We start from the raw sequence: 25,898 nt of genomic DNA, 5'->3' as shown, positions 1-25,898 counted from the left end.
TTATCACATCACCAGGTATCTGACAAACTTCCTGACATAGCTGAACTAGTGGGAGCAGGATTAAAACATGACCCCACTGCTCAAGGTTTGTTATCACATCATTTAAAACACGTCCTCCACACTCTAGGGCTAGTGGTCTGCACGAAAAAAAATTCTTAGTCTTACATGTAACTCAGTCTTGCAGCATTTCGGTCATATGATGACTCCTTGTAGAATGGAAATGCCAGCTAGGACATAAGTATAGCATCACCTCACTTGAATTCCATGCCGAAGACCCCAGACACAACGGTAGTCTATGGATTTCATTTCATTTCATGCATCACCTTGATCCTTATGCATAACACTGATTACATTAACTCTGGTTTGAGGGCTTGTACAGGCTCACACAAGCCTCAGCTACATTTGTATATATCTCCAAAGTAAATACTCTTGAAAAAGTTGGAATAAGATGTATGACAATGTACTTTGTGAAGTAAATTTCGGCTTTCAACATCCTCCCTGTGAACTGGAAGATGAGTGCGCCATACATTTAATAAATGCAACATTACTCAGAACAGACACATTTGTGAAATTTCAAATCATTTATGGTTTAATGTTAATCATAACTTAAATATAAAATGGAGGTTTAACACCAGTAAGTTTACAGTTATTTCTCATAATATCCAAAAGGTAAGAACAAATCTGGGGACCTACTGGTAAAACAAAGAAAAATAAATTATACAGATACTCATTCTGCACTCTATACATACGAAATAAGACGTGAGAAAATTTAACTAAAAATATTATAAAAAATTACGAGTAGACAATTTATTTAGTCCCCACATAAAAAAGAATTTTTACTACCACTCTCCCCTTTTCTTCTGAAATGCAGAGTGCTCAACAATCTGAGAGAAGAAAATCTCAAAACAACACACTAACAATAATGAAAACAGTTTTTAAGCAACCGGAGTCGTAGAAACTGCAAAGTGAAGAGGTTTTCTATTAAGTTTCCATTCTAGCAGCTTTTATTGATGTACTGGAGTTACCAAACAGCATATCAGTGTAGCAATGAAATGAATAGAAAAAACGACGAATTACAAAACCACCAAATAGAGAGCGGGTGTATTAATGAAAGTTTTCAAACACATCACACAGATAAATTTTGCAGCTCTATATTCTAAGCCTCCACCAGATATGAAATTTGGAAACAGGTACGTACTGCATTGGATTCTGGTTCATACGCGAGTAAGTTTTAAGACGGCTTTGTTTTAGTTGTATCAGGTACCAATTGTGGACTTGGTAAGTTGACATGTACGGATCCAGCACTGTTTGATGAAGTCTGTATTCCAACAGAAGGAATATTTCCAACTAAGGAGCTGTTCATAGCAACCCTGTTCTGTTGTACCACAACATTCTGAAGGACAGGTTGGGCATTTATCACTGCACTGGTTAGGCCAGGATTGGCTCCTTGTTTCCACGGTGAAGTCACTTTTGCTGTACTACTACTGGGTGATACCATCTGGAAAACAACTGGATGATTTTGTGCTGAGTGAGCAGTCCCATAGCTGCCCACAAGTTGTACTCCAGTCACAGGGGATTTCGGTGAAATTTTCTGAGGTGAAAGCACTGGTTGTCCAGATGTCGCATTCTTGGGAGACAACAGGGGAGCAGATCTGACCGGTTCTGTGGACAGCTGCTTGAGACCGGGTGCTGTGTTAGTCAGTCCTTGATGGTTGATCACTGTGCCTCCTGGACCTATTACGATGGATTTCTGTAGCTGAGCATCCTTAGCTACCACACTGCCCATCACAGTAGTTCCTCCTGACAGTGCCTGAGGAACCATCATCTGGATTATATGCCCCTTGTTTGTGATGGTTTGTTGCCGGCTACCCACCCCAACCAGCTGAACAGGCTGGTTAGATGGGGTGGGTAGAGTCAGAAGTCTGTTTGGAGAAATGTTGACAGTTTGGGACTGGGATAAAGGCTGAGGGTGAAGATCTTTTGTGGGTGAAGCGAGGAGCTGTTTTACGACGACAGGGCCATTGTTCAAAAGGTTTGTCTGTGCAGGAGTTTTCGGTTTAGCCATCAAAACTTGCTGCATAGGAATGGTGCTCGTTATCTTTGCCAGTAATCCGGGTGCCGAAACACCAGGTTGTGCTTGCAAGACTGTTGGTTTTGAAGCTGACTGCACAGTAGCCTTGGTTGGTGATACCATATCCTGAACAACTGTAGATGGTATCTGGACATATTGTGGTTGAACAGAACTCACCAACGATTGCCTCAAACCTTGGTTCACTTGTGGCTGTGCCGCTGTACTCAGGCTGATGGCTTGCAGCACTTTGCTTTCTTGGCTGGGGACTGTACTTGCAATTTTCAAAACTCCGTTTTCCAATGTGACCGGAATACCCTGAGAGGTGTACAAATTTCCACCAATACTGAGAAGCAACAGTTTCTGCGGACTTCCACCAGTCTGACTGGTTATGTTCAGCACTGAGGCCTGGTTCATAGCTTGTATATTGTTTAAAGTCGCATTCCTGGGAGCCTTGTTTTTCACTGTCACTTGAGCTGGCGCATCCTTTTTGGGTGAAGCACCTTTGCCAGTCTGCTGCATACCCTGACTCAAGGAAAGTAGGACCTGAGCTGCTGGCAAACCACCCTCTGGTTTCCTTGAGGTGTCTGGCTGCTGAAGAACCACAAGGGGAGTCATAGAATGAGATGCTTCTGTGGATGTAACATGAGCAGGCACACGCTGACTAGACATGGTGGCCACACATGCTTTAGTCCCATCGGTGATGGCTGTGCCAGGTATCACTGTATGTCTACCATCACCCTTCTGGTTGATGTGAAGAATTTCAGGCATGGAATTCACACTAGTTACTGGTTTAGGAACATGATCTCCTGATATTTTTGAACACTGAGAATCAATTTTGATGTTCATGCCACTCATCAAAGAATTGGTTGCGAGAACTTTCTCTGGACTTGCCGCATCCAAACTGGCCTTCATGCAAACCACACTTGCTGAGGACACTGGAGTGACCCTGTTAGGCAAAACAGTGTTGACAGCTTGAAGCAGGAGTTTAGACGAGGAAGCAGATGATAGAGTAGTGTGTGGAGAGGTCTGGGGCTGGCTAACACTGTTTGGTGTTACAGGGAGTTGAGTTACAGATGCAGATGTCAAACTGGTTTGTGGATTCACTACTGAGGACAGGAGCATAGCTGGCTTGACAACTTTTCCATGAATTGATGCTTGGTTAGCTGCTGATATCGCAATACTCTCAGCTCCTGGCACTCCAGCCTTGTTCTGTAATACTTGTGGATTGGCTACAAGGACTTGCTTGGCTGACGTGGGTGAGCCTTGCTGCAAGGCTCCCTGGGGTATGACTAAGCCTTGTGGGGTTAGAAACCCTTGAACCAGTCCTTGAGATGTCATGAAAGTCTGAGGAGTTACTTTCAACAAAGTGCTGTTTGGAGGAACAACACTGTTTTGCACTTGGTTCTTGATTCCGAGTGCTTGGCCTGAGATAGTTGCTGTGGGGATTCCTGCTTTCAAAACAGGGGTCATGGACTGACCAGGAATCCCTGTTGATGCTGTGAGAGCTGTCTGTGGTATTTGATGCATGGCAGGCTTGGTGTTCATGACGACTGTATTTCTCCTCTGCGGAACATTTCCAACCATAAATGCAGTTGCAGAAGTTGTTGATAAAGGCGAATTTGATGAATCGCTTGAAGTTGAGGCATTAATGACAGGAATAGGAGCTTTCATGCTCTGTATAGTTTTTGTGACGTTTTTCCTCTGTTGAATTGATGGCATAGTTGAAGGAGCAGGCACTTTCAGATGGGCAGTTGGAAGGGTGGTTTTCACGGAGGTAACTACTGCTTGCACCGCAGAGTCTAATGTTTCCTTACTGGGCAGTTTCAACGTTTGTGGTAGCCCTTTGATCCCTGTGTTGACTGTGACCACTATTGGCTGAGTGTTCAGTTCTGACTTTGACATTTCAAGGACCCCAGGCAGCTGCTGTCCCACTTCTGATGCCAATGACAGCACCTGGGCCGCAGATGGTACAAAAGCTTCCTTTGCGCTTTCTTCTGAGTCATCCTTGAGGACATCTGAGCCAAGTTCTAAAGCTTTTTTCGCTCTGTCCTGCAGAAGACTTTTAACAGTGACATGACAAGCATACTTTGGCTTGTTGGGAGAAGTAGGAACTTTGAGTTTGAGAGAATGATCTGGAGATATTACAGTGCCAACAGGTGCTGTGGGAAGTGTGTGTGTAGAAGTAGATTGTGCAGTCAGAACGGCAGATGGAGTGCCCATTTGAAGAGTTGGTTTTGTCACAACAGGATGATGAAATGCAGAAGGCTGACCTGTAGACGTTGGCACCATACCAGTCAGAGTTAATGTCTGCTTCCCATCTTTGCCCGTTGGGGACAGAATGATTGCACCAGTAACAGCACTACTCCCAGCCTTACCTGTAGACACTGTCTGTATTCTGAACGCCTGGTTTTTCAACAACTCTTGGATGACACCAGGTGGCAAAGTACTAAGCACATTTTCATTGTAATGTTGAACTTTGCCTGCTGCAGGCCCACCTTTTCCTGGACTTGGCACCGTGAGATGAACAGCTGTGGGTCTGGGTTTGGCAATCTCGATTTTCCTACTTTTGTTTCCAGCTATTTGTATTTGGGCCAGAGTGTTCGCTTGTGGTGTTACAACACTTGAGGGAGGTTTTGAGGAAGGGGTTGCACTGAAGATGACAGTAGAGGTTTGTCCTAACTGTTTGGCAGATGAAGAGGGTATAACCTGCACACTGAACGGTGGTGACTTTTCCGATTCCGCAATGACACCAGGTGCTTTCTTAGCCAGAAGCTGTTGTATGACTGGATGTGAAGTACCAGAGTTTGGCACTGCTTTCATGATCCGCTGAACAGCTTCAGCAGACAAAGCTGAACTGTTTGTAACACTTTTAGCAGACAATGCTGAGGACAACAGATTCTGTTTTGATGACAAATTTGCTCGCAGAAGCATTTGACTCGCTGACATAGATGCTGGGATGGTTTGGTTTTTCAGATCAGAGTTCAATGCTGGCAGTTTTAACTGTTCAAGCAGTGACATTGGGATGGTGCGGATCACTGGATTCTGTGAGTTTATGCCATGATGCTTTTGTAGAATATTGGGAACGTGGTTGCTGGTGGGTGAGTTCTCCTCTACGTTCTTCACAGCTTTGCGTTTCTTTGGACCATCCTCACTGTTATTGGGTATGACCCTTCGTTTGCGTAACCTTCCCCGAGAACTCATTGAGGTTTCATCCTCAACAGGTGTGTTCCTCCCTGACCCAGTGTCCATGTCTAGCTCCTGCTTCCTGGCCTTCTTCTCTGCCTTCTGTGGAAGTCTGGCAGAAGCCTCAGTCTGTTGTTGCCGCTGCTCCTCCTCCTCCTCACTAGAGCTCTCCTCCTCAGAAGCAGACTCCTCGCTCTCCCACACATCCTCCACAGGTTTCTGCAAAACAAGATTATCTCCATATTAAGACTGCTTGAAAGGCTTCAATAAAACCCAACCCCACAATGGGGCAAACATCATCTTCACACAAGACCATAATGTGGCGATCATAATGTGGCACATCCATACAGAGATGTATCTCAACTGTAAAATAATACGGAAAGACTACATGGTCACACATGAAGACATGAATAAACAATGTCAAAGAATTGACTTACTTTATGATTTATATTTGACTTGAATGGTTTTTACCACCATGTTTATGAATATCTCACTTGAAGTTTTAGCTGTACGATCTGGCTTTGTTCTGTATGTCGTACCTGACACTTTTTAGTCACGTGACAGCAATTTTACAATCATTCATACTTTTATTACAGATTTATGGGTGGAAGACTAAAGGTCAGTTGAGTAAAGCGCTGATTTTTGCCACATCATTTTTTGAGTTTATGAAATGACGGTCTGACTTGCGACTACATGTATACACATAACTGTAATAGTGTTTTTTTTTTTTTTATATAGTTAAATACTGTAGAGAGAGGCCTGAAAACAGATATGCAACAAGGAACGATACAATACACAATATACAGACAATCCTTCATACCAAGACTCATGCTTGTAATGTCATATACCTCTGCCCACAACAAGATAACATTCTACAAAAAATACACTTGTAAGCACCTTTTCCTCCTCTTCATCAACATAGTCCTGTTTCTCCTTCCTCAACTTGGCCCGTGCTCGTTTTGTTGCCTGAACAAGCTTGCTTTCCCATGGTTCCAGTTCTTTCAATAGAAACACCAGCCTATCATACAGTTCTGTTACACATTTCTTCCTCACTGGAGGCTTGGTCACCTGTAACGCAACGTCCTCATTAATGTATACAATGTGTAACATAGGTGTGTCCAGCTTAGTGTGAAAAGTCAGTTCCTTTAGGGGAGGTAAAAGAATCAAAGAGACATACAGGAAATATCTCTAAATCACTATATTATAGAATTATCTGGTTTTACTCTCAAAGCTGAAAACTGACTAGAATATTAATAGAATTTTCAGCAAAGTACAGTGATTAATATTACTAAGTGCACACATCTCTCATTTTATTCAGCAATTATCCAACATTACTGGAGATTTTCCAAGAGATTAACCAACTGTCACAGCTGTAATATGGCGTCACTCAGCACACAACCACCATGCTTTGTGAAGCTACCAGAACACATGTGGACACATGAGCTTGTATCATCACCTACATGTATCTACAAAGACATCACAGGTTTTACTGTTTTATGCACATGAAGTTTTGCATAGATTTACTGATGAAGTCTGCCACAAGTGTGCTAGCCACAGAACCCACCATACATACCCAGAATATCTCACTGTCTTACCTTGCCTCGCTTGCCCCTCCCAGTGGTCACCACAGGCTCTGGCTCAGCAAACTGCTCTGTCAGCTGTCTCAGACACTCAACATTGTCAGCTATCATGCTAAATGGACCAATGTTGGGAGTCTACAAACAGAAAACCAACACATATTGTATATTTATGTACTGGTACACCTGAATGCTGGTCTGATGATATGCACAAGAACATTTGTTTTCCTACAGTTTTGCTCATATTCTTAATACATAAAGATTACTATCAGCTGGCTGTACCAGATATCACAGATTATAGCAATCAAAGAAGTACATATACTTGCTACCATGTAGGTATGTACATGTAAACAACAGATGTAAAGGTAAAACATTAAGTTTCAGTGCTTTAATGCCCATGGCACGTCATACCGAGAGCATTTGGCGGAAAATTTTTTAACTAAATAACCGAATAAATTTTCACGTCCTCACCACCTCTTCGACATCTTCCTCCTCCTCCACCATCTCCTCTTCAGCAGCTGCCTTCTCCTCCATCACCACATCTTTGGAGGCAGTGTCTTCAGCCAGACTTGTCTCCCTTTCCTCATCAGTCGGCGCATCCATCTTGGTTTTGTCTTGATATTTATCTGCTAAACAATTCTCTTTAGGTTCATAATTCAAACCGTCACAATTATTGTTAGGCCTCAGAGCATGCTTCTCATTCTCTACGTGTTCTGCAGATGTAAATTTGTCAATGCCAGATTCACTGTCTTTCTCTGACTTGCAATCTGTCACAGCTCCTTTGACATCACTACTTTCTCTGCCAGAATAACAGGACATATTAGCAACAGCCATGTTTGCTAGCAAGGACAGTGAACATGTCCCTTTGTCTTCTTCCTGTTTCATTTCTGGTTTAATACTGGTCTGTTTGCCTAAACTTTCTGGAAAATTGTTTACTGAATCACATGGTTTAGTGTCCATTTTACTGTCTTCTATCTTAACATTCTCTTCTACATTATTAGCTTCATTTTTGAATTCAGTCACTGTCTTTGAATCATAACCATCAGCTTTACAGTTAGTAATGGTGATGCCATCATTACGATTTCTGACAGGTTTTACATCCATCGTGTCTTCAAGTGTAACACCTGGTTTGGTATCACAGATGCTACCCTCTTCACATTTAAGACTCACACTTTCACTGTCTGTCTTTGCACTGGATACCAAGCCTACTTCTGGCAGCCTATTTGTATGATATTTCTCTTCAGAATCCATTTCCTTGCACACTAAGTCAGTATTGGGCGTATTATTATGGTTGGCACCTTCCATACCAGGCTTGATCCTTGTCTGAACTTTTCCATTCTGTGAAGCATTAACTTTGCTGTTACACATGTCATCATACCTAATGCTAAATTTCGAAGCTGAAGACTTATTAGTAGTTTGAGAGTCTTCCAGCTTATCATAGCTACCAAGTCTGTCATCATGATCGGCTGGTTCAGAAACCTGGACACAATTTTCATTACCTGAGCTATTGTTCACAGTGGGTTTGCTTTCTGGAGGTTCCACCAACTCCACATTTTCTGATTTATCTGTATCACAGTTGGAGCTTGTACCGTTAGTCTGCTGTGACTGATCAGTTGTTTCCTGGTATGATTTTGGAATGGGGGAGTCACAGCTTGCGTCACTCCCTTGTGCACGCCCTCCCTTCCTTTTTCTGCTGGATACTGTACGTTCAGGAGTGACATCTTTACTGCTCCTGCCTCCGTCCTCCAGATTAGCTTTTGAAAACGGTGAGTGGCAAGTGAGTTTTGTGTCGTAATCTCGTGGTTTTCGTATTTTCCCTCGGAATGACGGAGGTTCTGGTGTGTTGTCCTTGCTGCTCACACTGCCATTAAACCTGCGTCTGCTCTTGACGCTGAAGCGTGTGCTAGAGCTGGCATAGCTGCTGCTGCATGTGCTGGACTCATCCATGCTCACACTGCTAACTCCCGTTTCACCGTCTGTCTCACTTTCTGAACTGCTTGACTCTACCTGGCCCACAGGTAATACTGTCTTAATATGCTGAAAACATAAATATCCAAGTATTTATTAATTAATAGCGTATTCTAGGTACAACATTTGAATTCCTGTACAAAAAATTGTGATGGTCAACTAAACATGTTAATTGACTACCCACCATGAAATGCAACGCACAACCCCTGTTAACTAAATTTTCCTATGAAACACCCGGGGGCCACTTTCACAAAACTTGGCGGGTGTTGTGATGTAACACAGTGGTGCATTACATGAATTCCACTTTTGCTAAGCCTAACACCATGACTATACACACACAATTTCTTGCAAACAAAAAGAACCATGATGGCTGACTTGACACAGGATTGAACCACGGTTCAACACTTACAACTAGGCAATCCCTTGGAGTACTGTGAATTTTTTTTCTCTCCCTCTGAAGTGTGAACACCATTTATATCCCATAAAATCCATCCTAACTTTGTATCCTTATAAAGCACACAATTATCTTCATCCTGTGGCTTTCCTCAATATACAACCTTTACCTTTCATGTTATGAAATATTATAACCTCATATAATACCTGTCTAAGTCTGCTTGGCCTGGAAGTAGGTACTGGGGCTACAGCAGCCTTCTCTTTGGCTTTCCGTCTCTTTTTCTTCTTTATGCTTGCTTTTGAACTGTGATTATGCTGCAACAACAACAACAAAAACATACAGCTAAACAATCTTAATGTTCAAAGGCACCACATAAATGATATATTTAATTTTGAAACATAATTTTAGGATGACCCAAGAGTGTCACCATACTGTTCCCCTATGTACCTACATGCACATATGCTTCTCAACATGAATGATTATGGTTTCGACATTTTAACAATTCTTAGCTGATGCTTTTCAGAAAGCAACATTTAAACTAAGTTATTTTCCATTGCTGGATCAATGCTTTCTGCATTATTGTACTTTACTTTGCCAGGATAAAATGCTTATGGACACCTCACAGAGCCTGAATGAAGCCATCACATATTGTCAGAAATCTAACCCAGCCGGATATGTGCCCAGATTTGCTGCAACTGAGACCAGATTATATCTGAAGGAAAACTGAAGCAAGTAAAAGATCACCTTTCTCTTGCCAGGAGAACTGGGGGCTACTGGTGGGGTTGGAGAAGGGGGTTCAATCACAGGATCCATCTTGGGATGAGGGAAAGGAGCCTGTTTATAAACCCTCAAGTCTGCACCACAAAACTGGGGGAAATGCATGTAGGTATTCCCCTGTGAATCATAGCCAAGTATATACTCCCTCTGTTCTTCTATTGGCTGGGACTCTATGGCATCGCGGATTGATTCCTGGGTAGCCTGTGTATGAAATTATGACAGATATAGCTATTAACAAATTAAATTCTTGACAATTCCACACTCTATTATGTGTGGCAACTTCATATTAAAGTCATGCGAAGGATATTTTTCAGAGTTAAAAAAAAAAAAAAAAAGGAGAAAAAACAAGTGCCCCTGGTACCAAAGATTCAAGCACACAGATCATTCATTACACTATGCTTAGATAGTGCTTAGAGCATGGAAGATCTGATGGACTTATATTCATCTGGTACTAGCTGGGGCCCACACAAGACACATGCCTACATCCTGGGAAATTGTCGCAAATATTTAAACCAAAGATTATGTTTCTGGTCATCCAAAAATACACGTATGTTTAAAACGGTAACGAAGAATAGACATCATTAAGGCTATCCGATGTATATAATGTGATGTCCTACAAAACTTACCAAACAATGATCACAGAGAGACTTGACAATCCATATCTTTCTATAATAACTTAATTCGTGGTATTTCTTCTTCAAGAGAGGATTTTTCTTTCCTGGAAGGAAGAAGTAAAAATTAACTGCGTATGAGACAGCATGTGTACTTAATATAAATGTAAGTATATTTAAATTGATCTCTAAACACTCAACATCAACAGTTGCAGCCTGTAAATGCTTGAGGTCACATTTTGACTCTTTATAAAGAACTCAACAGCATTATTTGCGATCACTAACACATCCGATGAACTATGACAAAATCCATTCTCCATACAGTATTTTAATTCCGTTCACAATGAAAGATGTCTACTTCAAAGAAACACTGTGAGCACCATTTCCAAAATATGTAAACGACTGTATCGTCATATCGCCAGTTATACACTTTATCACCACACTTAAAACAACCAGATGTTCTGTTTAAAATTATTATCCAACTTCAAACAAGGATATGAATTACTTACCTATAACAGTAAATAAATAAGGGTCCAATCCTAACTTCGTGGCAGCCTGCAAAAAATTTCAGAAACCATAAAATGGTTTTGTCGAATCTTTTATGAGCTATCAATCAGTATCATGTTAAGGAGTTATCAAATATCAACTTTTCACTACAATTGATGTTAACAGCTGACAGATAATTTGTTAGTTAGATGGATGGATACTGTTCAGTGGGAACATTAGAACTGGGGCTGTTTAAATATACACTGTTAATAATTATTCCTGATTAACTATGATCATACCATTTCTATATCGCTTCCACTGTCTGCTAATACTTTATACCACTGTGCTAGTCGCACACGCAACTTTTCTTCCCACACTTTGTACGGCATCATGGGCTTCTTGTCCAGCCTGTGAAAATAATAAATGTATAAAAAAAAAAAACAAAAAAAAAACAGTACATGGGTGTTTGATCAATTCATTTTCAGTCACAAAACATTTTATATCTGCTTACCTCCAAATTTCATAGGGTAAACAACACAAGTGTACTACAGCCAGGAAAGATGAAGAAACATACATGTAAGTAACTGTGTAACAGTTTACACAAAAACTATAATACTTAACCTTGACAAATGCCCGGCAGCAGGACCTCGAAATCTTTTTATTGATGCTAAACGTTCCTTTCAGACATCATCATGATGACATCAAATTAAACACATAAGGACAATACCACAGAAACTGATACATTATATCACTGTGGACATTGCTCTACAATTCATCTTTGACTTCACACCAGCGTGACATCATGGGATTAAACAATATGATGCCTTCTCATTAATAGTGGACATGTCCGTGTGATGACAGTTACAGTCTCCTTCCGTATCACAGCACTTATATTCATATGTACAATGTAAGTAAGAACGTGTGTCTAGAAATCTGACACTACAGTACTTGGCACAATGTGCTCATGTGCTTATTAAGCATATCAAAATCAGAATTGAACATACATGAAGGAATTACCCACAACTTTTTCCTAGTGTTATATTTATTAGTGTAATTTATGTTGGCAGAAAAAAGCCTCTGTCAACGTTACTTCAATGATGTTAGGATATTCTGAAATATTACCTTGTTCGCTGATAAGGTGTACTTAGTAGAGTAGTCATCACAGCCTGTAATGTAGAGCTTTCCTTGGCCATGGCAAAACAGCGCTCCAATTCATATTGTACCACCTCTCCAATGTTGAGGGGCTCTTGGCAGAGAAACAGGAACAATCCAATCTGGGGCAACTTAAAGAGAAGAAAAGATATATGTTCCAAACTCATTTCTTAATTTGATTGACCCGTGTTAATGCTGTATTCAAAAACGCTGCAATTACATGTACGTGACCACCATTAGTTTCAAGGGTGGAGAAAATCAGACAGACGAGAGTTATAGCAAGTCTGTCACACAGTCACATAAATTTTCACGCGCACAGCCAGTTTAATGTGTATGCAATATTTGTGGAATCTGGTTCATTTTCTATGATCTTCTTGAAATACTGTCTCAAACACTCTAAGAGCCATTGATTGGTTATTGCTTGAGAGAATCTTGACGCTTCCCTGTGTGGATGATTCATTACCTTGTGTTTCAGAGTGATAAAAGACTTGCATATTGACTGTAATACTATAACAACCAAACATAAGGGATATGTTCCCAAATTTCAAAATTTGTCATAAATCTCATCCAATACCAATTTTAAACAAAATAAATGTTTGCATGAAAATAGACTTACTTTAAACAAAGGGACATATAATTGACATATAGAAGCATTATATGTCATTTATAACTTCATTTTCAAGCTCTACTTTACACAATTTTCCTCACTGAAATGCAATATGCTGCACTAAACCTCTCTACACATTGTGCACTTCAAATGATATAACATAAACCATAAAGTCTTAAGTCACCTCACAATCCATAAATTAAAAGTGCACAGAGAATTAAAAAATTTACAAACTTTCGTTTTATTTATTTAACTGTTGTAAATAGCCAAACTCAAGAATTTTTTACTTCACCATAGCATTTGACGTTATGGGTGGAGGAAACTGTAGTGCCCAAGAAAAACCAACAACCTTTGGCAAGTTACAGACAAACTTTCCCACAAGACGTACAGATTTGCACACCATAATGCTGGAATACAGATGGTCTGCAACAAATGCATTAATGCCCTCCAGGTGCATCACTCAGAGCTTATTTTCAACAACACCCAAACTGTGTTTTTTGAACAGTGGGGCAATCTACAAATTTCCTGTTCATGGCTGATTTTAACCCCACATCCCAAATCTAATAGCAAATGAAAGGCAAGCATTAGTTTCAGACTAAAAAAATTTTTTACCTCCCACAAATGTTTGAGCTGTGTTATGATTGGCTCTTCCAGCAAGTGTTCCTCCCAGTCAAGAAGCTCCTGAACCATGGCTTCCTGTGCAGCGCGGCGCTCCTGGATTTGTTGTTTCCTAGACTCCCGTTCTCGCAAAGCCTCTTCATGGCGCAACTGATTTAACAAGGCCGAGGAATCATGAGGGGCAATGTTCTTGCCACGTCGCCTTAAACCTACAGTAACATAAAAAATATACATGTAAGTATAAACATGAGGCCAACAACTGAAGCATTACCACTGAACACCTGAACAAATTTTCCTTCATGACTGAGATAATATCACATAAACATGATTGTTGTACACGCAAGTTGCGCTCTCAATGGACATTATACATGCATAGGTATTTTTACACTGTAAACATGCTGAATGAAAATGCTAAAGTTGTAGTTTCCATCATAATAAAGGGCTAGATATGAATGCAATAATGAATTAAAAATACACATAAGTACGACATCACATTAGTTATATTAAAAGACGGGCAGAAACACACCTAAAGGGCCACAGCATTATGGTCAGAGAAAACCGAGCATAGCCCGGTGGAAACTCTTGACCATTCGCAGGTTGCTGGTAGACCTTCCCATGTACGGCCGGAAAGGAAGACAGCATGAGCTGGACTTGAACTCACAGCTACTGCATTGGTGAGAGGCTCCCGGGTCGCGGAGGCTCCTCGCTCTCTGATTACAGAAACGTAGTAATCCGGACCACTGGTTAAAGCTGATAACATGGTGGCGCTTTTCAATTTCTCAATGGGTGCACTTTTACTTACTTTGAACTGCAAGATCCAGTTATGCAACATCTCCAAAAACTCTATGCTATACTGGTTATATTATGTGGGATAGTTTATCTATGTACATATACATCTGATTTAGTCTTGTCTTTTCTTTTAAATCACCATGGCATAGTAATGCAAACAGGTATATATACATCTCAAACATGGCTCCACAGAAACTGTAGAATAACTAATGACAACTTACTGAAAGCTCCATACCGGTACCCTGACAAGTCATTTAAAGCAAAGATAGCCAGGGGAAAAAAGATGTCAAAAATCAACACTTACTGGATCCATAAGGAGTCATTGCTTGCTCAGAGAGTTTTCCAGAAGTTGCAGCAATACTTGTCTTCTCTCTTAAGTCTCTGGAAATTCAGAGCAAATGGCAAAACTTAAATGTGTTTTATTTAAACGTGCTTTGAAGTATTTTGTAATCAAATTCTATTTTGTCATTATTTTAAATACCAGATCTTGACCTCTCTAAGACAATATTTTCTTACAAAGTGAATGTGGACTACCTTCACAAATGTCCTTCAAAGATTATTGTATCCCAAAAAATGAAATGCATTAAAGGGTACCTTGACAGTAATGCCAACTTCTGCTCCAGCATTGTTTCCAGGCGCTGACCACGCTTTGAAACATAGTGATCTGGACCATTGTAGCGATAACAATTTTCCAACATCAGACGAAAATCAGCCACAAATTGGGTTATTGTTTCATATTCAGCAGACTCAAATTTGTCTCTCACTGAAACAAGTTAAATACAAAAAGGTCAGACAGATCAAAAACAAAACATTGAATATGAGAGCTACAGCACCTTTTCTTTATATTCATACAGACTGACCTTTAGTCCAATTTATAAACAAAAAGTTACAGTAAAGTCTGAAGAAAGATCTGTTGTCAACCTTATGCAAATGAGGGGAATCCCTGAAAGAGGGAATCCCAAAACCAGGGAACCCCTCCATTCCATCACACAGAGCAAGTGTACGACCAACGACTGTGAATTTGTACGCTATTATTATCATACCAGCATCAAGTTAATGGCTCCATTTTGGTACAAAGGGTTATTAAAATAATAACAGGACTAAGGGGAAAAAAGACTTACTTTTGCAAAGCCACATTGGCCGTTTCACACGTTCGTAATAATCGTGAAGTCCATACGCATCGCTGTCAACAGCGTCCATGAAGGGCCAGTTGACAGACTTATTTCCATCCGCCATCAACTCACGAAGGATTCTATAGCCATGCTGTAGTTCACTGGTAGCTGGTACAAATAATTCTTGGACTTCTTCCCCAGTTCTCTGAGCATCTTCCATATCTGCATCCTTTTCTTTTGGGTGATCATTTGAAGTGTCATGGAAAGAGTCGTTGTCGCCCGAGTTGTTCTCCGAAGGAGCGACGCAACTTTCCGAGGTGACAGATTGCGGACTTTCCATGTTGAATGGACTGGGACACACTCAAGACTTCCTGTCCATCTTAATTTCCATCATCGGAACTAGAGAAAAAAAGTTCAAACGTCACTTTTGTAATATATCTCATTGGAATGAATCGTCTTATTTTTGTGCAACTTCGAATTTAATTTTTACACTTTTGTCAACTCCCCAAAACTATTCACAGGCCTAGAATAGAATCCCTTTCAAAGTAGATAGTCGTGGAATCGAATGGAAATAAGTAAAGAGAGCGACTGTTTTAAATATAACACAAAGCAGAGAAGTCCTAATTTTACCCACAAATAAAGGTACAAACAGAATCACACCTGCATAATCAACCTTTCACATATGTGGAAGCGTTGTCGGATCACCGAGTAGGGTGGTAGTTATATTAATACGCAACTAGAACTATTTACACCACAAATATAACAACATAACCTTTGCTGCGCGTTCAAAAACTTGACTGAATATTTATATTTGAATTTAGTTTCACGTCTGATATATATATACATTTATAATAACACCCATCAGTAAATGATAACCCAAATCATATCTAGAACTATTTTCTTACGATTTCCACTCTGCTCTATATATGCAAAATAGATGTTATACGGTTCTCTATTTGCATACTTTCTATCTTGGCGAGTTTCTTCCTTTGGTAATTGTCACACTTGGTACAGATGTAAAGAAAAGTTGCCAATCAAATAACTGATGTTACACGCCTCGTCAAAATCATTACAAAAATACATATTCTGGAAAAAATATGAACGGAAGTTCGCTTTGCGCATGTTCAAAAACGTGTGTCAGGATTTCCGGGGATTCCCGAGCACATTGCTTCGCAACGATGGAAGTGTCTTGTTTGAAAATAATCAGGTTTTGTGTTGTTTTGATTTCATTATGCATCTACGAAGTCGTCGGAGAAGTAGATTTGACGGTGGACATTGAACCTGGTAAAACAGAATGCTTTTACGAAATCACAACAAAAGAGACAACGATTGAAGTGGAGTACCAGGTACACAGCACATAAGTAGCATATATCCAGTGGGTCTGCGGCTGAAGACCAAACGTATAAGAGTTCAGTGTGCTTAAGGCCATCTGACGTGTCCACAGATATAGATGATAAACAAAACAGGCTTTCGACGTGTCAGCTTTGAGCATGGCAGTGACGGCGAAATCATTGTTTGAATCAATTGCTTTCTTTGTGCATATCCATTGGATTCCACCATTCGGTGTGAAAATCCGTTTTAAGATTTCAAATAAAACTGCCTGTAGATGACGGATCTACACATTTGTATGGGACATCTTCGTTTCTGTGAAACAAAACACAACAAGGAAAGGCTCAAGCTAGTCCTTGCCCAACTTTAAATATGCAAACACATATGAATGGTCAGTAATTAAGATTTATTTATTTGATTGATGTTTTACGCCATACTTAAGAATATTTCACTTATACGACGGCGGCCAGCATTATGATGGGAGGAAACCGGGCAGAGCCGGGTGGAAACCCACGACCTTCGGCAAGTTGCTGGAAGACCTTCCCACGTATGGCCAGTAATTAAGATTTTCCAAATGATAGGCTAAGACAGTGACATAGACTAAAACATGCTGATCTATTTCTATATATCAGATGCATGTCTAAATTTAGTTTGAAACGTATAATTCGATTGGAGTGGCGTAGCTATGAGAGTTACAGTGCAAAACACGATCGACTTTGCGTGGGATATTTTCACTTTGTGTCCATGGGAAAGAGATGCCTGATATCTTGCCTTAAGGGAACTCCTTTGCGGTAGCTGTGCAGATGTGTCTTGGGTAAAAAAGAAAGAGAGGATACCTTGATAATCCAATCTTGTCGGTGGGATTTCTATGTCTGAATAACTACTGCAATGTACAATTACCAGGCACAGATGTGGACTCTATTTGAAGAAGTCGCATAAAAAATATGCTTATTCGGCAACTACAAGATATTAGAAAGCATTTCACATTGTAGTTCTTTTGGCTGCACACCTGCACCACTCAAATCAGAGCTGCATTAGGTATGCTACTAGTATAAGTTATGTGCAATAATCCTCATGTATCTATCTAGGCCTATCTAACAGCCTCTGTTTTTTCAAAGTTTATATCAAGGAATGACAAAATACATGTAAGCGATATAAACAGTAAACTGAAATCAGTGATTAATTTGACACCTCTATTGTCAGGAATTTGCAAATATATGTGGGTAGGGTGTCCTAGAGAAGTGTGAAGGTGTGTTTTGGGTTGAATATAAAAATTTCTTCATGTGCTAATCTGTGCCATTGTCTTACAAGATAATCATATAGAATTAAAAACTTAAATGATTGTATAGTCTTGTTCTGTATATTCTGAGCATTATTGTCATGGATTGGTTGTTCGGCTTTGTAAAATAGGGGATGTGACAAAGATGAAGAGAAATGTGTAGATCTACACTTGGTCTGATAAATATCACTTATGAGTTAGAGTTGTTCCTGTGGGGTTTTTTTGTGCATTTTTATAGAGAAGTCATTACACCAATATGTGGTTCATATAGATCACCATACCATCTGAACATTTATCTACTTTTCTCAGTAAAACCCCAAAATCCCAATAATTCTTAAAATCTTAAAAAGATTTCTCCACTTCCTATGTTTTTGTGATATATGTACATTTCAATACACAACCACCGTGACAAACTTGAAGCTGTTGTCATGGAACGTTGTTAATTTTGTTAATTTTGTTAATTTCTGACTGTCTTTATGTATGAACAGGTTCTTGATGGTGGGGATTTGGACATTAGTTTTTATGTCCAAGGACCCAAAGGTACAATCATCGCTGCTGAGATGAAAAAGTCAGAAGCAACCCACAAGTTAGTAATACCTTTTTTGCTTAAAATTTGCGTATATTTGTTGACAGTATAACCATAGTTGTAGGTTTATGCGACATCTAGTTCACACTTCCTTCTGGCAACTAGGGAAGCAATGTCTAGATTATCATCTTCCGATTATCTTCTTGAAGTTAAATGCCTCTTGAGAAAATTTGATAAAAACAGACTGTAAATTTGAAAATGCTTGGATTGTATGTCATTGGGGTGTTACTGTAAGTCTGTACTTAGTCTGTCTTGAGGACTTAGGGAGCTGGGGCCTGTTTCACAAAGTGTGCGCAGTGCTGCGAGCAAACAACTTCCACAGCAACTGGCAGCACTGCATGCGCTTTGTGAAACTATACAGAGGTTTGTTTTAAACAGATATGTATATAAAAAAAAGTCAAGATTCTTGACATTAACATTTGAGAAACTAAGGGTAATTTCTGAAGGGACACAATTCTGCTTTACAAAATCTGAAGTGATGTGTTCACTATTCAGTTTAAAAATGTCTGTTCTTGCACTAGTTTTTCATTGTCTTCATAAATAATATTTGGTACCTTAATTGTGTGTAATGTATTGCTTTGCAAATTATATGCCCGATTGGTATTTTAGGATGCACAATAAGATTGGACATGGTTGGGTGTTTATTATCAACTGAAATAATTATCTTGTCTCAGCATGAGCTTGTTAGTCGTAAGCCAAATTGTTTTTGTTGCACATAATTGGTTTTGGGCACAAATCAGACATCCCCTGTCCAATCTGCTCTGGAATACCAAAAAAAAAAGAAAAGAAAAGAACTTTTAGCCATTATCTTTTAATTTAATAACTTTTTCTTTTGCAGATTGGATGCAAAGGTGCCAGGGGAATATAAAATTTGTTTCGACAATAGTTTTAGTAGATTTTCCAACAAGATATTATTTTTTGAAATTTCCACTGGTGAAAATGAGGAGAAGCAAACTGGTGAATGGGATGATGTGATTGATGAGATGGAAGAGCTAATGGATGTTACTTTGGAATATTTTAAGGTGGGTTTGCAGCAGGTTATGTTAAATCACATTTATGACTATATGAGCTACTTGGTTATCCTCTAATTTGGTAGTATTTGTGTTTAGGTCAAACAGCCTGCACAATGTTATTGTTTATGCAGTGTTGGAAACATATCCCCACTCAAGGACATTAATCAGAAGATCAGTTTAACCCTGTTTAATTATTTTTCTACATTCTATTTACCATCCATGTTAAAATTGGCAGATTGACCATACCATGCTGTAAATTAACAGTGTCACATCATATCTCAAAACCTGCATATTAAAGCTTACATAATTTTTGAGTCCTTCATGAATTATTTTCATTTACACATCACATATAGTCTAAAGTGATGCATCGAATATGCTTTAAAGGGTATTAAATACAAATGGCACGAACTTCAGACAAACATGGTAATCAAATTTGCTGAACTTCCCTTGGGTTCAGCTTGAGCTACATGCGAGATGTCAGAAAGTGATGGGAGAGGATTCTTGCTGGAACGAAGTTATCTCCCCTTAGTTATTAGTTTTCAGCCTCAAAAAAGCCTACCAGCAATTTGTGGATGTATTAATAGCCTATGTTGGTTGATGTATCTTGAGTTCAGAATTTCAAATACAACTTGAATAGGGTCCGGGAAAGTAATGATTTTGTTGAGCAACTGACCTGCAATGGTTGTGTGGATGTTATTGACGCCCAGGCCATCAAAGGATCTTTTCAAACAGATGGCAAGTTTAGTATTCCTTTAATTATTAGCCTAGCCCTGGGCTCCCACGATAATGCTGACCGTCGCTGTATAGGTGAAACAGTCTTAAGTAAGGCATAAAGCACCAATCTAATAAATATTTTGTAGACCAGACATTTATGAAGTAAGGACTGAGGATTGGCTTTGTTCCAGTTTAACACCCAATGGGCTTGTAAAACAGAGCACTGACATTGAAAATGCCATCATGAGAGCCTCATCTAACTGTAATCGAAAAACATTGAAATGTAAGCTTGAATTACATGAATCACTTTTCTCTTTGCAGGACAGTGTTGATGTAGTCAGGAATAACCTGGACAGAACCATGCAGATGCAGACAATAATGCGAATGCATGAGGCCAGAGATCGCAATATTGTAGAAAACAATTTTGAGCGTGTAAATGTTTGGTCTTGTATCCAGCTCTTTATCATGATATCTGTAGGTTTGGCACAAGTTCTTATGATTCGTAATCTGTTCGACGATAAAAATAAAGTTGGCAAAACCAAAGTTCGTACGTGATAATCATTTAAGATAGGGCCTAGGGATATTGCAGTGTTTGTATAAATGTAAACTACAGTAGCCTACCCCTGGCTCATTATTATTAGTTTGGGCAGAGGGTTGTATTAGTATTTCTGTAAGTGTGTTAAGGCGAAGCAATTAAGGGGCTAGAAATATTAGTAGTATTTGGACCGTTTCCAGAGTCGAGGGAGTTGTATTTAACTACTACAGGCGTTACGGTTTGTTGACAAGACAGATGAACAGTTCAAGGTGACTGAAATGCACAATTAATTTATGTAAAATATGTAGGTATACCTAGACAAATACTAGTCTTATCTGCTACACATGTCCATACCAAGCCTTAGGCCTCGGGATCAAGAAGCGATCTTAGACTGAAGTCATAAAATTTGGTATGTTCCTTTAAGCTATTTTAGCTGAAATTTGATGTATACTCACTTATCCAGAATTTACATTGTCAAGCAAAATTTTGACCGTACAACATAAGAAACAACAATTTTAAAGTGATTTGTAATTGTGGCTTAATTCTAAGATCGCTTTGTGATCCCAGAGCCAGATCTTATCTGCCCATACTAGTAGCGTCAGTAGTACAGTGTCCATGTACAGTAACTGTTATTTGACCCATTTCCTGAGATAACACTGAAATGGCAGGGCACTAGCATTGGGTTGTTTAGTCATATGATATGCCGGTGCAGGTAGAAATGCCTTTAAACCTCTTAGTTAAAGTGAGATTTTTTATTCCAGGCTAGTGTAGCTGGTACTCCACAAGTCCTTGTAAAAACAGTTAGGTCAGAATTACTTTTTTCTCTTTCAAGGTGATTCTCCGGCATTCTGATTCTCCAACAGTTACTCAACAAACCATTGGTGAATGCATAAAATATGTGAAATTGATGACAATAGATAATTGACTAATCATAAAGAACAAAAACATCTAATCCATTTCACTGGAATGTTAAGTTTTACAGATAATGCAATTAAATCAAATTAAATCACAAAAATAGATTTTGCCATGATTTTTAGCTTTAGAATTCATGCTGTATATTATCGAAAATGAACAAAATCTTGAATCAAAATTCTTTGTTTTCCAGCATCACACAGCTAGTTCATTCATATGGTTTCTGTTTGAAAAAGGGGATATTCATAGCTTACATGTAGTTGGTGGAAGTCTGTCATTTGCAATAAGAAATTAAATAGTGGTGAATGGTGCAGTTCTGTCAATGTGGTCTTGGTCTCCCTGTTCTATTTCAAACTATCAAATGTTGTTGGCAAGTCGGTTTGGATTCATGTGTTCAAGACAGTCATTTGGAAGATTACACTGATTGTTTCTTGCGTTGTATTGATGTATTTTTCTTTCTTAACATATATGCTATTTTTGTTAAAAGATGTTACTAAGAACAATTGCGTTGGTGTTCTGAGCAGTTGAAAGTGTATCAACGAACAAAAGATCAAACTGATTTAATATGGTCTGGAGGAAGCTTTTAATTACATTTATAATGTTGTGCTAATTATATTTGTACATAGGTTTAAAATGGTGCTTGATATATGAACAATTTTTGTTTCCTACAATCTTGATGAATAGACAGTGTGATATCTGAGGGTGTGTTTATATTGCTTAATATACTTATGGTTGCAAGTTAGACCTCTGGTATTTTTTCCCTTTTTGGATGTGAAGTATGAAAGTATTGTGATCTTCAGTAAACAGTGTGCATATGACTTGGGCAAAACATATGCTGGTAACTACAGGTGGTGTTTTAGATTCATTTGAAAAGTAAGAATTGCTGCAATTTTTTTAAAATTGTCTGGAAAAAGGAAATTTTTTTTTTTTTGGGGGTGGGGGGGAATTTGTGTTTTTTTATTATCATTGAAACATGTCTTCGCAAGTCCCAGACCTGTCCATGAATTTGGCTGAGGAAAAGCACTGTTCCCTGTGGAGTATCAGTTAAATGTGCCCAACAATTTCTATCAAGCTGCCTTGTTTCTAAAACAATGGTGTTTTTTTCTGGATTAATCTCTTTATTTTGGTTATTTCTTGAATGTGAGTTTATGAACTCATTAAAGTCAATTCTAGTGAAGGTAAGTATTTGTGTTATTCATTTGGTGATCTAGATTGCCTTAGGATCAGGGTGAATATGTCCCCCTAAAACAATCCAATAAATAACTTGTTAGGACTCTATTGCCGTTGATGAATTATCTTGCATTCTGAATAGGCCAGTTGAATCCGAGTGTACTTGTTCATATAGCAACGCCGGTATAGATCAGCATTGATGGTAAAACTCACCTTTGTTAAACATTCTCATAATTTATATTTATTTAAAATTCCTCTGTTGCTCATTAGAAATTTAATTAATTTTAAGATTTTTTAACCATTTTGACATTGTTCAGCTCAATCAGAACACCTTCAGCAATGAAATATATATTATCTAATTATTTTTGTGAATGTTCATTTTTGATCAGAAATTTATGAAATCCAATCCATATCAAAATCTTTAGTGCTTTGTGTTGGTTATATTTTTGAAATTGCTATTTTGTAAACAGCAACAGAAAATAAATCTTTTGCTTTTAAATCTTTTTCTATATTTACAAAACTCAAAAAGTTCATGAATTGTTATGCTATTCTAATGTGATGACCATTAAGTTAATAGTTAAGTCAAATATTGATGCTAGTGGGTGTAGATGGACTTGGTGCATGATTTTATATTTCTGCAATCATCCTTCAGTATAATGAAAATAGCACCTATTTCACAAAGACATAACTGCCTGATGTTAAAATGTTTAAACCTTATTACAGTACTTATTGTTTGATATTGGAGTTGAAATTTTGACACATTTGTGCGAGGATAACTTTTGTAAGGTGGTCAAAATATGAATTCCTAGACTCTTAAAATAAATGGTTCAAATTTTGACTTTAAACCCAAATGGCCTTCTGAAATCAGCCCATGTTGTAACCTTTGAGGAGATCCAAAAGTTGCCAAATTCCCCAGTGAGGTTTTGTGTTATACTAGTAACATTTGTAACATCTATCACAAAGACTTAGGGCTGAGAAGTTGCTATAATTCTTGTGCTGGTTACACTTGTCATATCTCATATTATGGCTCAGTCCTTAGAAGTTACCATAGTTGTACAGGTTACAGTTAACACAGATCTACTTACAACTCTGAGCTTACAAGTTACACTAGTTGTTCTTTGTCCAGTTGTTACATTTCCTTTTTTGACTCAGTGCTCCCAAGTTACCATAGTTGTCACGTCTCCAGTTTGCTTCAGTGCTCAAAATCTACAGGACTGATTGTTTTGAGTAGGTCACATCTTTAACCAAGCTGAAAATTTTCTAATGAATGGAGGGTAAAGTTTGTGGAACGGGCATGGTCAATGTAAACTGACATCATGGCAGCTTTTAAGTTTAATAATTCTACCTTGTTGCATGTTCTGGTGCCATTAATAAAATGCTTGGCATAAAATTGTCAGTTTTGTTGTTTAGTGTTATAGAGATCTTGGTACATATACATGCTGTTGATGTTATTGAAAGCCACTTCCATGTACTTGTGACTTGGCAATTAGTGTCGCGTAAAAATACATAAAAACTATGCAGATTATTACTTGTTACCATGTAATCCACGTTTTCTTTTCATACTTTTAACATTAACAGATTATTACTTGTTACCATGTAATCCACGTTTTCTTTTCATACTTTTAACATTTAAGAGTAACAGGATACATTTCTATCTGGCAAAAAAAAATATTTTGTATAATGGAAAGTTAGTGTCAACATTGGCTGTCTTTTGATCATGATAGAATACCCTTTGAAATCAAATGTATTTAAAATTTGTAATTTTACTATAGTCTCACTTGTTAAAATTTGAAGCAATACAGGGATGATGTGTTCAATCAGTGATGTTTTCTAAGTCGTCATTTTTCATTTCAGGGCAGATTGTCAACTAAAGTGTGTTCTGTACTGTTAAATGTAATAGATGTTATATTACAACTCACTCTATGGTGCACTTTACAGGAAGCTCAGAAGTTTGGACATTTGTGATATTCATATAATTGTATTCTGCTAATGAAACTGAGAACATTTTCAAGAGGTTTAGAGACTAAGTTAAGTGTTATAATTGTATTTAAAATGTTTTAATAAAGACAGTCCTTCCAGTTGTTTTCTTTAAGCACTAAGTTTATCAAAAACTATCAATACTAATGCGGTGATAGGTTATTCAGAGGAACGATTCGTAGAATGCACTGCTATCTGATCACAAGCATCTGTGCGAGGCTAGAACTGTGCTGCCCATTTTGCCCAGATTCATTGCTCGCTAATATCAGCTGTTGGGGGTCAAGATTTAAGGTATAAAGGGCAACAACACTGTCAGCCATGACAGACGCTACATAATAAATCCTGACCCTATAGGCCAAGTTTTGAGAAATCCGTACAGTTTGTCACCATTACATGCTGATTTACAAAAGTCCTCTTGGTTTATACTTCGCTGGTAAATGGTTAAGGGAAATACTCTGTAGTAGCTAGGGTGTACACAGGGTCATCTTGAACAGGAGTAGATTCCACACAGCTATTCCTGACAAAAATTTGAAATACAGTTTTACTAATTATTTCGCGACCCTATAAATTTTGACTGCTTCATTAACGTTATCTTCAGACCAGAATCAGAAATCTGATTTAAACACTTGCAATACAATAATTGCTTTGTGGAATCGACCCTCAATGAAGCAAACTGACAAGAGGCTGTATTTCACTGGTTGCACATTACCATTTGCCAGATAACCATTCTAGAATTACTCAAAATGCTGTGCTGTCATCACATCTGAAAACCAGTCACATGACAAGGGACAAGGCTTCGGGAACTCTGACAGCAGATTTTTGAGAGATATAATTATTCAGGCATACAACATAAAAGACTACACGTGAAGGGCTAAACAGAACAGTGACAACTGATATGGGTAGTAAATGGTCACACATTTACCTCAGCTGGAGTTTCATGCTGTTCATGTAAATGCTTCATCAGCAGCAGAAATTTAGGGATACCAGAAATCCTCTAGAGCTAAATTCTGCAGTTCGTCTTGTGTAGCCCAAAATACT

General features: G+C 38.6%; 2 protein-coding genes across 2 annotated transcripts; one reads left to right on the top strand and one right to left on the bottom strand.

The window, feature by feature from the left end:
- Positions 1-572: 572 nt before the first annotated feature.
- On the bottom strand, positions 573-16,053 carry LOC135467449 (uncharacterized bromodomain-containing protein 10-like). The gene is made up of 15 exons (XM_064745222.1): positions 16,006-16,053; positions 15,355-15,744; positions 14,828-14,996; positions 14,538-14,614; positions 13,439-13,653; positions 12,190-12,350; positions 11,367-11,475; positions 11,091-11,136; positions 10,597-10,688; positions 9,938-10,171; positions 9,400-9,507; positions 7,303-8,868; positions 6,850-6,969; positions 6,152-6,322; positions 573-5,473 (listed from the first exon to the last, which is right to left on the bottom strand). Exons 2-15 carry the CDS (start codon positions 15,683-15,685, stop codon positions 1,232-1,234), a joined length of 7,641 nt encoding a protein of 2,546 aa, XP_064601292.1. The 5' UTR covers positions 15,686-15,744; positions 16,006-16,053; the 3' UTR covers positions 573-1,231.
- A 445-nt stretch (positions 16,054-16,498) lies between these two features.
- On the top strand, positions 16,499-22,623 carry LOC135468145 (transmembrane emp24 domain-containing protein 1-like). The gene is made up of 4 exons (XM_064746230.1): positions 16,499-16,691; positions 18,442-18,539; positions 19,378-19,561; positions 20,588-22,623. Exons 1-4 carry the CDS (start codon positions 16,524-16,526, stop codon positions 20,819-20,821), a joined length of 684 nt encoding a protein of 227 aa, XP_064602300.1. The 5' UTR covers positions 16,499-16,523; the 3' UTR covers positions 20,822-22,623.
- The last annotated feature ends 3,275 nt before the right edge of the window (positions 22,624-25,898 follow it).

Source organism: Liolophura sinensis, chromosome 6, assembly GCF_032854445.1.
Source record: "Liolophura sinensis isolate JHLJ2023 chromosome 6, CUHK_Ljap_v2, whole genome shotgun sequence".
Taxonomy (NCBI): Eukaryota; Metazoa; Mollusca; class Polyplacophora; order Chitonida; family Chitonidae; genus Liolophura; species Liolophura sinensis.
Note: the sequence above shows the minus strand (reverse complement) of the source record. Positions and strands in the feature narration are given on the sequence as shown.